This window comes from Zootoca vivipara, chromosome 7 (assembly GCF_963506605.1).
Source record: "Zootoca vivipara chromosome 7, rZooViv1.1, whole genome shotgun sequence".
Classification (NCBI taxonomy): Eukaryota; Metazoa; Chordata; class Lepidosauria; order Squamata; family Lacertidae; genus Zootoca; species Zootoca vivipara.
The window spans coordinates 92,132,746-92,150,183 of record NC_083282.1 but is presented as its reverse complement, the minus strand read 5'-3'; the positions used below and the strand labels follow the sequence as shown (position 1 = coordinate 92,150,183).

Genomic DNA, 17,438 nt, shown 5'->3' with positions numbered 1-17,438 from the left:
ACTCGGAGCTCCGTCTCCGAAAAGGTAGGGGTGGTTATGGGGTTGCAGTTCCAGGGTCATTCTGGCTATATGCAATTTTGCCTTTACGTACAATCCCCCCAGAATGTAACTCCCATGTAAAACACAAATTTGGTTCATAATTCCCCCCATTTTTGGATTCTTCCTCTTTCCCCATTTCCTGTGTTAATCCTGGGGATCTTTGAAAAAGCCTTGGATTTCTCAATAAAACTTACTCCTGCCCCCAGGAAACATCCTATCCCACTGGGTTCAGCAGGAGCAAAGTTTCTGTGTGAGCTGGAGCAGGCCTTGTCGTGCATGGCCAACAATTTGGGCCGGTGGTCATTTGCTCTCAGAAGACCTCCTCGGTCTTGAGATTTCAGATTCTGAAGACCCTAAAAAGACTTAGAAACGTCGTCGTTTGGTTCAGATTGGCTGCATTGGAAGACTCAGGACAGATGAAATAGGTCTTCCCAGAGAGCATACTTAAACTATGGAACTCCTTGCCACAAGAGGCAGGGATGGCCACCAATGTGGGTGGCTTTAAAAGAGGGTGAGACAAATTCATGGAGGAGAGGACTAACCATTGTGGTGGCTGCTAGCCACAATGGCTATGCTCTGCCGCCACAGTCAGAGGCAGCAATGAATACCAGTTGCTGGAAACCACAGGATGGGAGAGGTCTGGTCTTGTGTTCGAATCCTGCTTACATGTTTCCCACAGGCATCTGGCTGGCCACTGTGAAAGCAGGATGCCGGATTAGGGGCCACTGGCTGGATCCATCAGGCTCACCTTGACACTATGGAAATCACAGTCTCCTTACATCCCTAGGTACTGGGATGTGAAGACAGGCCTTGCTCCGGCGAAGAGCAGCATCACAGCAACACCCAACTATCAAATTAATACAATTTCTGCAGACTTCTACATCTGCAGCTTAATCTCCTCTATGGGCTGTTTCTTTGTATTCATCAGGACAGTCTGTTGAATTGCACTGGAATGAAACTTGACTTGAGCAGGCTAATCCAGTTAGCAAGTTTGTCAAGAAAAGGAACTCCAAGTTCCTTCTGGGGTATGTATTAAAGGGACAGAAAACAAACAAAACACTCACTTCTGACCCTCTATTTCTGTCTTTCCTCATGTTGGCCTCACTTATTTGGGTCACTTTCCTGTAAAGCAATCCAAGCTGTCATTACACATTTTATCCCTCTTATTATCTACAGTTGGCTTAATTGCACGCCATGTTCCCCATTCTAAAACACTGTGCAAGGCTCTCACTTCTGAATCATTGTACACTGCATGCGACAACAGCACGTAGATCCAGACACGGCTTTCTTTTTGGTGTACATCTGATGGTAATCCGCTTGCTGATTGTGTTCCTTCTTAACTGCAATAGCAAATAAGCTATTTGTTGGAAGTCAAGGATCATACAACTTAAGGGTTAATCATCTTAATGTGAAAGCCAACTAGCTGAGAGGGAGCTGTGTGGAGGTGTTGGTTAGCAACCAAACAAAGTAGCATGACCCTCACTGAAGAAGCACATGTTCTGATTGGCTGTGTAGTTCCACGGGAATTTTCCTCTGTATGTTTGGTTGAATGTCTCCTTGCTATGTACAAGGCCTTAGCTAAGAAAGACAAAGCTTCTCTGTTCCTTTCTCTTCAAATCAGGCACCTGTTCATAATAAAGTGTTAACAAGGTGTTTTTTTTATCCCTGGACTGTTTGTGGCATTTAAGTGACTTTGCTCACACTAATTTCACAATGGGAGTAGGGGGGAAAAATGAATATCTGTGTGCATTGCTGCTTGGGGGTGGGGAGCATAGGATACCATGCCAGGGTCTTCTCTGACTGGCAGTAGCCCTCTGTGGTCTTCCATACCTGCCAAGTTGCTGTCGGAGAAATAAGGGACCGGGCGGAAGTAGCAGACCGGAAGTAGCACTGCCGCCATTTTGGAACTGGGCGGAGCATGCTCAGAAGTGACTTTTGATGCTGCTTTGCCCAGTTCCAAAATGGCCGCCGTGCCAGAAGTCGCACTGCAGCTATTTTGGAACTGGGCAGAGCAGCATCAAAAGTCACTTCTGAGCATGCTCCGCCCAATTCCAAAATGGCCGCCATGCCAAAATAAACCGGGGGAAACAAAAAAAAAAACCGTTTTAAAACGGGGATTTCTCGGGGAATACGGGAGACTTGGCACCTATGGGTCTCTCAACTGGAGTTACCAGTGAGGGGCTGAACATGTGCCATCTGGTATGCAAAGCAAGCATCCTGTCGCCACACTTTGGCACAATCCATATTTTGTTTGTATTGTGTACCAATTAATTTCATGGGGACCAAGAACTTTTTTCGTTGCTCAAAGGATGTGCATTGTGAATATCCACTCTTATCAGCAGAACTGAAACTCGCCTAAGCAGAATCTCTCATTGGATCTCATTGTTAGATCTGATTCAGTGGGTAAGAACAGCTTTTTGCAAGCCACAGCTGTGGGACACTAAGAAAAGCTCTCCGACCTGGGTGGATGATTTGGCACATGATGTGATCAAAGTATGAGTCAGGCAAAAGCATTGATGGCCCCTGAGTTTTATTCCCGGGGATGGAAAAATCTGTCAGTTTTGGTGTTTGAATATAAAACCACTCATAAAATAATGTCCTCCCTCAAATCTATGGTGAGAGCATGTATGGATTACGGTTTAAAGTTCTGGCCATCTCACCAATATAAAAGGATAACATCGAGCTGGAGAAGTTCTGGAGAAGTTCTTTCATGTGGTGGAGGTAACACACTTGTAGATGTTTAATTTGGGGAGAAAGGTAAGAGGGGATTTGAGAGAGATGTGTAAGACAATTCCTGATGCGGGGGAAATGGGGAGGGAGAGAAAATCCTTGCCTTGGATAGTTTTCAAAGAGGATGAAACAAACTCAGGGGGGGCTATGGCAATGGACTTCCTCCACTGTCAGTCGGTGCTGGGAATCTTCAGTTGTGATGCCTGCATTGCCGGGGGTTGGGCTAGATGGCCCTTGGGGTACCTTCCAACACTTCTATGATTCTTTGGGGAGAGGTGGTGCTGTGCCCAGGTCCTGCTGGCAGGCTTCCCACCAGGTCAACTGGGTGGCCAGTGTGCGGACAGGATGCTGGGTTAGAGGAGCTACGGCCTCATCCTGCAGGGCTCTTCAGGACTATGCTAGATGGACCAATGGCCTCACTTGACATAAAGTTAACTTCCTGTAACAGATTTCCTTTCCCTACCAGGAGAGAATCCCACCTCTGGTTTGTCAATGTGAGGGCAGGAGGTTGGGCTAGATCAGGCATCCCCAAGCTGCAGCCCTCCAGATGTTTTGGCCTACACCTCCCATGATCCCTAACTAACAGGACCAGTGGTCAGGGATGATGGGAATTGTAGTCCTAAACATCTGGAGGGCCAAAGTTTGGGGATGCCTGGTCTAGATGGACCACTGGCCTGGTCCTTCTTATGCTCTTACACCAAGCAAACATTCTGGAAAAATATTCGCAACAAACGAGAAGCAGTTCACACTCGGTCCTGATTAATTCAAGTCAGCTGCCTCTACTTGCTCCATTTTTTGCTCCATTTAACCAACAATGGGCATGCCCCTTTCCACAAGAAAATGAGCAGCCACACTGCAGCTGGTGGGCATGTCATTTGGGGTAATGTGTTCCTCCCAGCCTCTACCCGTGACACCCCCCCCCAACCTCTGCTTGAGTTTCCTGTACTCAAATTTGTTCATTTTCATAAACAAAACTTCTGCCCGGCAAAATTGGAGGGTTAACGATGTGACACTAAAGGAAAGTCTCCCGGAGCCGTGGGGCTTCACGATGACATGTTCTCTCCAGATCCTACTACTCTCTGCTCGACAAACGGCTCCTAATGTGCCACGCAGATGGTGTAGGTGACGCCACACATTTGATGGCTTGAAATATTTCCCTCCATCATTCCAAACACCTCTTGAGGAGTCCACCCTCAAGCTATTGCTAAGCGCTCAGCTTTCAACAGTCCACAGCAGAACATCTGCGCACATCATCGCATAAGGGAAGTGGCTCCAAGGGAGTTTATTGCGGCATTAAGAGGCAACATCCGAGGCTGAATCCAGATGTCTGTTTCCTATTATTAAATCACCATGGTGGATGATAGAGAATGGAAATATATTGGCACTGCTGGAATCGTTGCGCGACTGCCCCTTGTGGTGGGAGGCTGAATTGCAGGAGTTAACCTTTTTAGAGAAAATGAGCTCACTCTGCTTTGTCCTGAAAAAAAAGTAAAAAAAAAAGTTGACCAATGGTGCTTTAAAGACAGGGAGGGGCTTCCTTCTCCAGCTAAACCTTGCTCTGGCACAAAGCTTTTCCTTTATTCTGCTTTCTCCCCTGGCTCTGCTTTACCATTTGGTCCGACTCCTGCCTTATCCGTTCTGTCCACTGACCTGTCTCCTGGCTCATCGGCTCCTGAGAGGGCTATCCATAGCTCAGACTGACTGTCCTCTTCTCTCTTGGGATATTCCAGGTCATCCAGGGAAGGGCATATGTTCAGGACAAACAGCTATTATGGACCTATGGTACTCCATGCTTCAGGTTCTTATTATGTCCTTAAGCTGGGGAATTAACCGTCAGAAGAATTCTGTCTAACAAAGTCGCTGTGTCCAGAAGTGTGTTGCAGAAGGAGGGGAAGAGGGTAAACTTGGTGCTGGGGTTTACTATGGGGCTCAGTTCGACCTACCCTTCATGGATCGGACCTAGTCCTTTGAAAGCCACCTGCATTTGTCTTGGCATTGTCAGGAACGTGGCTCACCCCAGCGCAGGGAAGGAGTCAGACTCAGAAATTGAGCTAAGTGAGAGAGAGGCCAACTCTGCAGATGAAAGCTGGCTGGCAGAGCCGAGAAGGGGTAAATTCGACCCCCCTCTTCCTGAAGAAGACACTCTTCGCTCTCAAGGAGTGGGAGAGTTAGGAGGCAGCCAGAGTGTTGCTAGGCAATCAGCAGATAAGCAGAGGACTGAGAGTGTGTCGAGTGGAAGTGGGATGGGGGGAGGCCAGCCTCTCAGTCCCTGTTTTAGGAGACTGGATAAGGTCAGAGGACAATGGAAGGGCGAGAGGGGAAGGGCGGGAATCTGGCACCCTTCCTTCTGTAAAAGGGGCAGAGATTCAGACTGACTAACTCTCGCCAATGCGAGCAGGCGAGAAGCCGTGCTCTGGATCTGTTGTTTTAAATAAATGTACATAAAACTGCCGGAGAGTCATTACTTCTTATCGGGGCTTGCTCGCCTGCCTGAGATCATGACAGGCATCTTGTGATGCAGGAAACTGGTCCTTCACACCCAGAGACTCCTAGCTCAAGCCCTGCTCCCTCAGTGTGGTGTAGTGAGAGCGGTGGACTCGTAATCTGGTGAACCGGGTTCGCTTCCCCACTCTTTCACAAGACGCTGCCGGGTGACCTTGGGCTAGTCACACTTCTCTGAAGTCTCTCAGCCTCACTCACCTCACAGAGTGTTTGCTGTGGGGGAGGAAGGGAAAAGGAGATTGTTAGACGCTTTGAAACTCCTTAGGTAGTGATAAAGCGGGATATCAAATCCAAACTCTTCTTCTCCGCAGTAGGAATCTCTTTCTGCTACGTTCTTGCTTCAGGGACCTCAACAGCATGTATTCTGAAGTCCCCATTTCCCTGTCTCCCACAGGTCCTTCCAAAAACAGGGGGCACCTGGGATGCATCAAATTAACCAAGCATTTGATTCCCAACAACCTCTCCTAAAAATAGGCCAGTTTTGGGAAACTCATCTCCCTGGTGGCTTGAGAAAGAGGAAGGGACATCTGACTTTCATCTGCGTCCTAAGCTTTAGGCATCTTTCCGTTTTTCTCAATGACAACTCGCGCTGCGGTCTGCAGATGCCCCTTGTTGCCGCTGCCACTTCATTGCCCTCAGCCAGATCAGACCCAGATGTTTAGTGGGACTTTGTTGGTCAGCTTTTAGATGTCACATTTCAAGGCAAACCTCACCTAATCCGCACTTTCTGAAACAAAATGGGAACTGAAACCCAGCCCTTCTTCAAAATTTGCCCTCCGGCATCCTGTTCTCACAGTGGCCAATCAGATGCCTTAAGGAAATGCCACAAGCAGGATTCGGGCACAAGAGGCTCTCTCCCTTCTTGTGGTTTCCAGCAACTGGCATTTGGAAACATTTCTTCCTCCAGTTCTATTTTAGAATAGAATAGAATAAATCTTTATTGTCATTGTCCCCTTGCGGGAACAACAAGATTTCTCGGTTGCTGTATCAACTCAGATAAGACACTCCATATGAAATAAAATACTAATAAGCAAAATACGATACAGAACAACAAATAAAATGACTTTTTCTCCCTGAGTTTGTCTAATCCTCTTTTAAACCCAACTAGGTTGGTGGCCATCACTGTCTCCTGTGGCAGGGAGTTCCATAGTTTAACTCGGTGCTTTTTTTTTCTAAAAAAAGATGTTTGGGGTACTCTCATTTTGATTCAAGAAAATCACCGTTTAATAGTTCAAAATTGGGAAAAATAAATACAGCAAATGGACAAAAGTACAAAGATTCACAAAATGTTTAGGGGGATGCGTACCTCTGCAACCCCCCAGTGGTTTAACTCTACAGATGACAGGAATTGGACCTGTGTAAATGCAGTGCCTTAGCCAACTGCACAGTTGGAGCTGTTGTTTGGGCTGCATCTTTCATCCTGGAATTGATGTGGCTGGGATTCCACTGTCCTCAGCTCCAGGCCAGCAACTGCAAGCAGTCCATCGAGCAGTTGATTTGCTCAGTTAGCAAGCCTTTTAAACAATGCCATTGAAACTACAGCGGATTGATCACAGCAATGATCCGATTAAGGCCGGTTCTCCCCTGAAGCTCTTTCAGCTATAGGCTTTGAACAGGAAGCGTTTAGAGGAAATGACATGTTTATTCTTGCCCTGTCCCCAAGCCATGCGGAATGGTGTTGGCGGATCCCAAGGGAGAGATGCGCACAGACCTTTCCCAGCGGCCGGCCAGTCGCAGAAGCAGGAGAGGAAGCACTGAGCGGGGGCCGGGGAGGGTGCTTTTCTGCCTTCTTTTCATCCAATAGATCAGGGCCTTTGGGGCAAAGATTGTGTGTGTCGCAGAACAAATGCACAGTTGCTATAGGGCAGGGGTAGGCAACCTAAGGCCCGTGGGCCGGATGCGGCCCAATCGCCTTCTCAATCCGGCCCACGGACAGTCTGGGAATCAGCGTGTTTTTACATGAGTAGAATGTGTCCTTTTATTTAAAACTAGTGGTTTTCAGCCCGTTCAATAACGGGCGCTAGAATCCTGGGGTTCGGAGAAGCGCTTGCGCAGCGCTTCTCCGAACCCTGGGACCTGTCCTTGCTGTCGGCGGCAGGGGGACAGGAACGGAGGAGGAGAAAGCGCTGCTTTCTCCTTCTCCGTTCCTCTCCCGCAGCCGCCGACAGGAAGCAGACATCCCAGGGTTCGGAGAAGCGCTTGCGCAGCGCTTCTCCGAACCCTGGGACCCGTCCTTGCTGTCGGCGGCAGGGGGACAGGAACGGAGGAGGAGAAAGCGCTGCTTTCTCCTTCTCCGTTCCTCTCCCGCAGCCGCCGACAGGAAGCAGATATCCCAGGGTTCGGAGAAGCGCTTGCGCAGCGCTTCTCCGAACCCTGGGACCCGTCCTTGCTGTTGGCGGCAGGGGGACAGGAACGGAGGAGGAGAAAGCGCTGCTTTCTCCTTCTCCGTTCCTCTCCCGCAGCCGCCGACAGGAAGCAGACATCCCAGGGTTCGGAGAAGCGCTTGCGCAGCGCTTCTCCGAACCCTGGGACCCGTCCTTGCTGTCGGCGGCAGGGGGACAGGAACGGAGGAGGAGAAAGCGCTGCTTTCTCCTTCTCCGTTCCTCTCCCGCAGCCGCCGACAGGAAGCAGACATCCCAGGGTTCGGAGAAGCGCTTGCGCAGCGCTTCTCCGAACCCTGGGACCCGTCCTTGCTGTCGGCGGCAGGGGGACAGGAACGGAGGAGGAGAAAGCGGCGCTTTCTCCTCCTTCCTTCCTCTCCCCCAGCCGCCGACAGGAAGGACGCGCGCACTCTCCCCCCCCCGCCTCCTCCAACCGCCGCTCCTCACGGCCAGGGAGGGTTGTGAGGAGGCCTTCGCCGGCCTCCACCCTGGCGGGAGCGGCGGTTGGAGGAGGCAGAGTGGGGGGAGAGTGCGCGCGCGCAGTCTCTGCTGTCCAATCCCTGTATCCCTGGGGCACATGCGCAGTGACCCAGGGACACACGGGACATCTGGACGCAGGGACAACATGGACATTATTATATAGGATGCATCTCTGGGTTATTTGTGGGCATAGGAATTTGTTCATTGTTTTTTTTTTTTCAAAATATAGTCCGGCCCACCACATGGTCAGAGGGATGGTGGACTGGCCCACGGCTGGAAAAGGCATAGCTGCCAAGTTATCCCTTATTTTAAGGGATTTTCCCTTATGCTGAATAGGCTTCCTCGCGAGAAAAGGGAAAACTTGGCAGCTATGGGAAAAGGTTGTTGACTGCTATAGGGAATCCTGTCTGGAGTGCTCCTGTTCAGGCCGCTGGCCAGCCATGCCCGTTTCCCGAATACTCCATTCCATTCCCTGCCCCGCCCCCAATGGACACTTGATATTCTGTGCTCACTGAGCATGCTCAGTCTTCATTGGGAAGTTTTTGTGAGTTCTTCCCCTTAACATGTTTTGGCTTTAAGAGTTTTTGTGTTGTTGTTGTTGTTGTTGTTTTTTAAAAAAAACCTCGAGGATCCCCTGAGTCTACTTACACCTCCCTCTTGTATGTCAAGTGATGCTGTTTGGGCTACATTAATGATTCACGCTCAGGTAACAAGATCACTGTTAGTATCTAGGATCTGCTTTTGGAGAGGAGAATTCGGGGAGAGCAGATGCCTTTACGCCAGTGATGGGCAACCTTTTGAGCTTGGTGTGTCAAAATTCACCAAAAAACCGAGCGTAACTCGGGTGGTGTGTCACTTCGAGAAAAACCCCATAATTCCACGATATTTATAGTTTAAATAACAAAAATGTATAATTATAATATATAACTGTATGTATTTAATAAACCAAAAACTAATTATTTAACCAAACCAAAAAACCCTTATTTATCACAAAGTGCCCAGAGTTGTTGAGCTTTTTGGGGTGAGCTACTAACCTTTGGAGGTTTTTTTGGTGGGGTGCAAAAGTTGCTTTGCTTTTTTTGGGGGGGGGTGCCCCAAAGCTGCTGTGCTTTTTTGGGGGGGAAGAGAACAAAAATAAATGACGAATAATACCTTTGCTGGAACTAACACGCAGCACCCACATAGTCTGCCAAAGCACCAAAAACAACAACACAGAACGGGATAAAAAACGAATGCTGTTACACCCAATCATAGTCTGCCAAAGCGCCAGAAAAAAACCAGCACAGAAAGGGTTAAAAGACCAATCTCTGGCTACCAGCAACAGCGGAGACAAGCTGTAGGAGGAGCGGGAGAACAAATGGGGGGGGGACAACGACAACAGCACGAATGGGGCGTGTCCCAGCAGTGAGGGCTCTGCGTGTCACGTCTGACACGTGTGTCATAGGTTCGCCACCACTGCTTTACGCCCCTATTTTCTCAGAGAAGCTATCCAGCTCCAGCATTGAAACCTGTATGTTGGATGGAAGCAGGATTTCTGCAAGAGAAAATGGGAGTTTGGAAAACAAGAGGGATTTCAGGGACACCATAAACATCCAGCGTTTTTTCTTAGCCAACATTTCTCAGGGAGATTAATTTTTCCAAAAGCAGATTCCGCCGCCGCCGCCGCCACTCTCTCATGGAGGCAGCGATCCAGGTTTGCTGACAACGTGTCGCGACCTCTAGATAGCTCAGGATTTTGCCTGACCACAAAAAGCATCCCTGAGCATCATCTCGGTCAAATTGCCCTGAGTTACAGTATATTTCTCAAGAACTGCTCCAGATTTGGCACCATTGCGGAGCCAAGAGAATCCAAGTTGCCTCTCTAGAGACAAACGGCGCAATTATTTCATCTGAATGAGTTTCTCAATTATTCCTTCCGAAGGAGGAAATTTGGGGCCGGCGAGCAAAGGGGCCTTTTGTCGAATGGGCTGGAGGAAGGCAAGACAGAGGGGGAGGAAATGTCTTGAGGAGTTTGCCCTTAACATTTTGACTGCTCCCCCTTTAGCTGGAGAGCTACATCCAGATGAATATGAAGTCGGAAATGGTGCAGATCCAGCAGAATGTGGTGCAAAACCAGACGGCCACAATGCTGGAGATCGGAACGAACCTCTTGAACCAAACAGCGGAGCAGACTCGGAAACTGACTGACGTGGAGGCTCAGGTGGGTTGCTCGAGGTTTTCTAGTGGGGAAAGAGGGTTGAAGAAGAGAAGAAATGCGGGAAAAATTGTTATGGGCTTTCGGGGGTCAGTCTAGATGATACCCTGGTGTCCCTTCCAAATCTGCACTCCTGTAACTGTGAGAGTAGAATGTATTATTCGTTTATAAAATATATTTATAGACCAGTATTTCACTTTAAAAAAACCCAAAGAAAATACAGTAAAAACATATTAAAAAGTTCAAAACACCATTTAGCATATCCAAAGTAATCACTCTGTTCCATAGAAGCAAATGGGTGGGCCTTTTCCCACCTCACCTGGTTGGCGTGGCTGTTGATAAGTTGAGCAGGAGATGCTCTGGATAAAAGAGGGAGTGTGGTGTAGTGGTTAGAGTGTCAGACTAGACCAAGGTTCAAATCCCCACTGGGTGACTTCGGGGCAGTCATTCACTCTCAGTCTGGTCCACCTCACAGGGTTATTGTGGGGGTTAAATGTGGAGGGGGAGAACCATATATGCCACTTTGAGCCCCATAGAGAAAAAGGTAAGCAATAAATAATGCAATAAATAAGTATGAGCGGCCGCTGAGACCATATTACACCCGTGTTTAAAGACCTACAATGGCTTCCAGGACATTTCTGAGCACAACTCAAAGTGTTGGTGCTGATCTTTAAAGCCCTAAGTGGCCTCGGCCCAGTATACCTGAAGGAGCGTCTCCACCTCTATTGCTCTGCCCGGACACTGAGGTCCAGTGCCGAGGGCCTTCTGGCTGTTCCTTCCCTGTGAGAAGTGAGGTTACAGGGAGCCAGGTAGAGGGCCTTCTTGGTAGTGGCACCCGCCCTGTGGAACGCCCTCCCACTACCGTAGATGTCATGGAAATAAACAACCACCTGACCTTTAGAAGACAGCCGAAGGCAGCCCTGTTCAGGGAAGTTTTTGACTGATGTTTTATCATGTTTTTAATATTCTGTTGGGAGCCGCCCAGAGTGGCTGGGGAAACCCAGCCTGATGGGTGGGGTATAAGTAATAAATTGTTGTTGTTGTTGTTGTTGTTGTTGTTGTTGTTGTTGTTGTTGTTCACATGGAGGGTTCTTCAGATCGGAAAGGACAAGAGGTTTGGTTTATGTGTAATAAGTCAAACAAGGAAGCAAAAGGACACAGTGTAAAATACAAACAAGGCAAGACAGAGGCTGAGGCCGGCAGAAGGACAACGCAGACCAATGATAACATGCCCATTTTACAGATGGGTAAAACTGCCTGACTTGGGGTCCTCCAAAAAGTTTGTGGATGAGCAGAGTTATGAGCTTCCAGGTCAACCTGCAAAACTGGACTTTTATCATGTTTTTTAATATTCTGTTGGGAGCCACCCAGAGTGGCTGGGGAAACCCAGCCTGATGGGTGGGGTACAACAACAACAACAACAACAACAACAACAACAATCTGTGGAGTGGGATTATCTGTCCATGTGTGCCTAAGATATATGCAGGTGTCAAGCTTTGCAATCAAACAGCTGGAAGGGATCAGAGGTGGGGTGGCTCAGATCTTCATCGCAGCTTCAGGTTTTCTTCTGTGCCTTGCACAGGTACTCAACCAGACTTCCCGCATTGAGATCCAACTCCTGGAGAACTCTCTGTCCACTAATAAGCTGGAGAAGCAGCTGCTGATGCAGACGAACGAGATCCACAAGCTGCAGAACCGAAACAGGTAGGTTGTTGTTGCTGCTGTGCAGGTGTAGGAACACCTGGATTCCTGCAGAGCTGCCTCTTTCCAAGGCAGAGGATATATTCAGGGGCTCAGGGCTGCTGCTGGAGGTGGGTCTCTTTATGTGCATCAATCACCTGTTTACAGTTGGCCAGGCTAGAGCCTAGAGCAAAACACCTTCCTCTCTTCCTATTTAAAGTTCTACTGCTCTCTTTGCTTTCAAAGCTCTTTCCTTTGGCCAAATTGTTATCTGGACACGTTGTCATTCCTGCATTGCAGGGGGGTTGAACTAGAGGACCTTGGGGTCCCTTGCAACGCTACGATTCTACGATTCTATGCTTATTTGTATTCCTGCTTCTGAGTTGTCATGAGTCACAAGATAGCCAAGTATTGGTAATTGCTATTGATTTTCTTATAAATTAGTTACCATGCAACTGTGGTAGGTGATGGTTATGTATGCTTGCTAAGTAGCTATATATAAATACTTTCGGCTACTGTATATATTTATTTCACCTTTATGTTTTTGTTAGTAAGAAATTATGCATAAAAATATTTTCATGCAATATTCCTTGCTGTGTGTTCTTTTAAACTACAAGATTGTATCTCTCTCCCTCCCTCTCCCTCTCCCCCCCCTCTCTCTGTGTTTGCATAAATGCCACACGCCTGTGCCTATAACTGAGTTTATCTGGGAACCTATAGCTATAAACTGGATTTTGAATAAATGTGCAATTTATTGTTACTGTTACTGCTATTATCTTCCTTTGTGGGTTGAACCACTATTTTGAATAATACTTTTTATAGGCCAAGGTAGAGGGGGCACTGGGGATGAGTTTATGGAACCAAGCGAGCAATGCCCGAAAAAGTTTGGGAATCACTGCTTTAAAGCAAACCATTCTCTCTTTCATTAGTTGCTACAAACACATTCTCTTGGGTGAAACAAATCTCCAGTTTGCTAATCCTATGAGCCAAGAACCCAGCAGGGCTTGGCCTTTGATTCTTGGTTGATTCCCTGTCCAGAAATATACTCAGGAGGCTTTGAAATAAATCTGTCCCCAACTGCATTTGGCTCGCTTCCTTATCTCAGTCTTGCTCTCCTGGACTGCAGATCTCAGCCTCCCAAGGACCGCAGTTCTCTTCCCAGCCATCACTATCCAGGACTCTGCTGATTTGTGAGGACCTCTTGGTTTCTCTCTAATTCCAGCAGTCTTGTGCAAAGGAGCACCTCGTTCCATTAGGTCACTAATGGATTTGTTGGCCGAGGACCAATATATGTTCCTGTGGGTTTTGCTGTTTGGTTCCCAGAAGACAAGGAGCAAAAGATCAAGCAAGTTCCATTGACACAATTTCTGCTGGGGATGGAGGGCGTGCAAGTTCTCGAGGTGCAGGATATAGAGCTGTATCCAGCATTCGTCCTGTAGAAATAATGGACACGACTAAGGTCAGTCCATTAATTTCAGTGGGTCTACCCTGAGTAAAGGTAAAGGGACCCCTGAATGTTAGGTCCAGTCGTGAACGACTCTGGGGTTGCGGCACTCATCTCGCATTATTGGCCAAGGGAGGCGGCGTACAGCTTCCAGGTCATGTGGCCAGCATGACTAAGCCGCTTCTGGCAAACCAGAGCAGCGCATGGAAACACCGTTTACCTTCCCGCCAGAGCGGTACCTATTTATCTACTTGCACGTTGGCGTGCTTTCAAACTGCTAGGTTGGCAGGAGCTGGGACTGGGCAACAGGAGCTCACCCTGTAGCGGGGATTCGAACTGCTGACCTTCTGATCGGCAAGCCCTAGGCTCTGTGGTTTAACCCACAGCGCCACCTGAGTAGAGTAGCTAAGTAGAAGTACTACTAAGTAGAAGCCTGCCAGCCCACAACTGAAGTCCCTCCTGCCTGTGTGATCGCAGCATTTAGTTGATGCATCAGGTACATCCATGAGCTTCATCCAGGTGGTCCATGACATGTCTCTGGATTCATGGCTGAAGATGGGAAACAGGACATCCATCACTTTTAATATTCCTCTTGCTTTTTTCATTCTATTTTTAATTGCTTCTTCCATTGTATGGTGAGAGCTGGACCATAAAGAAAGCTGATCGCCGAAGAATGGATGCTTTTGAATAATGGTGCTGGAGGAGACTCTTGAGAGTCCCATGGACTGCAAGAAGATCAAACCTATCCATTCTGAAGGAAATCAGCCCTGAGTGCTCCCTGGAAGGACAGATCGTGAAGCTGAGGCTCCAATACTTTGGCCACATCATGAGAAGAGAAGACTCCCTGGAAAAGACCCTGATGTTGGGAAAGATTGAGGGCACTAGGAGAAGGAGACAACAGAGATGGTTGGACAGTGTTCTTGAAGCTACGAACATGAGATTGATCAAACTGCGGGAGGCAGTGCAAGACAGGAGTGCCTGGCGTGCTCTGGTCCGTGGGGTTACGAAGAGTCGGACACGACTGAACGACTAAACAACAACAACAAAATTGTATTTTACTGCTTTACGATTTGAATTTCTATGGAATTACAATTGCTACAGCAAACAGAAAAATCACTAAGTGATCCATCCGAGACCACCAGCAATCTTCAAGAGGTTATGGGGGGAGGGGGTGGGTGCGGAGCTGTGGAGCTAGATGAATCAGTTTAAAATGTTTTGGTCCCTTGGGGGAGAGAAAAATGAAAACCTTCTATGAAATAAGTAAATAAACCTTTGGGCACCACCTTCAGATCCATGGAGGATGAAGATTTGCTCACAGGTAGCAGCTCCCTGCTACTCAACTCTCATAAGATCAGTACAAAAGAGCTTTTAGAAATCAAAATTAAAAGCTATATGGAGTCACTTGGAGTTGACTTTGGTTTCCATGCTGCAGTTCCCCTCCATTCTTGTGAAGGATCCAAACTCTGCTGAGATCAGAGCTCGTTGCATCCCGGCCAGCTGGCTTCCCAAAGTTTTGGGGGACGATTTCTCTTGCAACCTCAGCACTTTTTGGATCATTCCCAAGATGCGTATGCCGTGCCAAACTGTTACGAAAGGCCGATTTATGGTGATCTTGCCTGACCGAAGAAAGGGGATGGGGGCAGGCAGAGAGAAGCCAATCTTGCAGCACCAATATGGCACAGAAGCGTCACAAGAGAAGTTGTCTTTTTTCTTTTTTTAAAAAATGAAATCCCTGATGGCTGCAAAAATAAACAGATGAAGTGCGTGGTGATGACAGCAGCAGCGACCGAGTCGTAGAAGTTGCTTGTTCCGGCCTTCGTTGCTCCAGAACACATGCACGCACTCTCTCCTTGGGGGCCAGTCTCTAAAAATGGCAAGCATGAGAACATACAGAGAGCCCTGCTAGATGCTGGATCAAGCCAAAGGCCCATCTAGTCCAGCATTCTGTTCTCGCAGGGGCCATTGGGATGCCTGTAGGAAATCTGCAAGCAGGATCCGAGCACAAGAGCCCTCTCTCCTCCTGCAACTTCTTCCAACTGTGGAGGCAAAACAAAGTCGGCATGGCAAATAGCCATCAATAGTCCTCTCCTTCTTTATGGTCATCTCATTTTTGACCACATCCAGCTTACCTCCATCCATGGTTCTTACATTCCAGGTTCCTATGCAATATTTTTCTTTGCAGCATCAGACTTTCCTTTCGCTTCCATAAAGAAGACCATAAAGAAGGCTGATCGCTGAAGAATTGATGCTTTTTAATTTTGGTGCTGGAGGAGACTCTTGAGAGTCCCATGGACTGCAAGAAGATCAAACCTATCCATTCTGAAGGAAATCAGCCCTGAGTGCTCACTGGAAGGACAGATCGTGAAGCTGAGGCTCCAATACTTTGGCCACCTCATGAGAAGAGAAGACTCCCTGGAAAAGACCCTGATGTTGGGAAAGATTGAGGGCACTAGGAGAAGGGGACGACAGAGGACGAGATGGTTGGACAGTGTTCTCGAAGCTACGAACATGAGTTTGACCAAACTGCGGGAGACAGTGGAAGACAGGAGTGCCTGGCGTGCTCTGGTCCATGGGGTCATGAAGAGTCGGACACGACTAAACGACAACAACAGTCCTCTCCTGCTCCATGGATTTGCCTAATCTTTTTTTTAAAAAAAAAAACCATCCAAGTTGGTGGCATCATTGCCCCCTGGGGGAGCGAGTTACAAGACAGGAGATTCTAACTAAACATCAATAATAACTTTATGGCAGTAAGAGACATCCAGCAGTGGAGTGGAACGGACTCCTTGAGAAGGTCATGGGCTCTCCTTCATTGGAAGTTTTTAAGCAGAGGTTGGGTGGTCATCTGTCAGGATGGCCATGATTCCTGCATTGCAGGGGGTTGGACTAGATGACCCCCTTGGTGCCCTTCCAACTCCACGTGCCCAATCAGCATTTAACTTTCTGCATGTTGGTTGTGTCTTCTTCTTTGGTGATCCCTCGTAGCCAAGTAAGATTGTCTTCCATAAACACGGTTTTAACAGTGACCCCGTAAATGACTGTGGAGGCCAATTCTGGACCCACTCGTTTTTTCACAGTGGGGACATAGGTTTCCAGGCAGGAGTTGATCATGGTGAGGGTTTGCCAAACATGCCTTCCTCTTAGCACGTTTCTCCCTTTTGTCCTGAGTTCGAGCGTCTTCAAAGCCCATGACACCTTTGGTAAAGGCTGTTCTCCAATTGGAGCGCTCGCAGACCAGTGTTTCCCAGTTGTCTGTGTTTATACTACTTTTTTATTGTGTATTGCTCTGATGTGGGAATGTTGTGGGTAACAGGAAATGATATATTGATTAAATATTATCCTTCCTAACTCACGCTAGTGAGTTTATTCATACAGCAGAGTACATTCCCCTCTTTACACAGCAGGAAGCTAGTTGCAGATTCGTTGGAATCTCTTAAGCTCTTTTATTCCTGGTAAGACCCCTTTGATTCCCTCCTAAAATAATATAGACACAACAGTAATGTTCATAAGTAACAGTAAGAAGTTCGCTCACAATCAGAGCACAGTGTGGTCCCTGAAGGCAGGCTTAGGCTTGAAGTCACAAATACAGTGGTACCTCGGGTTAAGAACTTAATTCATTCTGGAGGTCTGTTCTCAACCTGAAACTGTTCTTAACCTGAAGCACCACTTTAGCTAATGGGGCCTCCCGCTGCCACCATGCGATTTCTGTCCTCATCCTGAAGCAAAGTTCTTAACCCAAGGTACTATTTCTGGGTTAGCGGAGTCTGTAACCTGAAGCGTCTGTAACCTGAAGCGTCTGTAACCTGAAGCATCTGTAACCTGATGTGTCTGTAACCTGAAGTGTCTGTAACCCGAGGTACCACTGTACATAAAAGTGGGTTTACCCCACATGGGTATGTCCCTGTAATGCTGAGTGCAATCCAGGAGGCAAAAGGCAAAAGGCAAAAGGAGAGTCAAAAGAGGGAGATGGCTGTGTGACTGGACCTTT

The 17,438-nt window shown here is 47.9% G+C and overlaps 1 protein-coding gene across 1 annotated transcript in view; it reads left to right on the top strand.

Annotated features, from left to right (window-relative positions):
* Positions 1–17,438, top strand: part of ANGPT4 (angiopoietin 4) — a 45,621-nt gene that overhangs the window by 11,759 nt on the left and 16,424 nt on the right. Inside the window, exons 2-3 of the mRNA XM_035123928.2 lie at positions 10,177–10,332; positions 11,909–12,030. Coding sequence (XP_034979819.1) covers positions 10,177–10,332; positions 11,909–12,030 — 278 coding nt within the window. The remainder of the gene's footprint in view (positions 1–10,176; positions 10,333–11,908; positions 12,031–17,438) is intronic.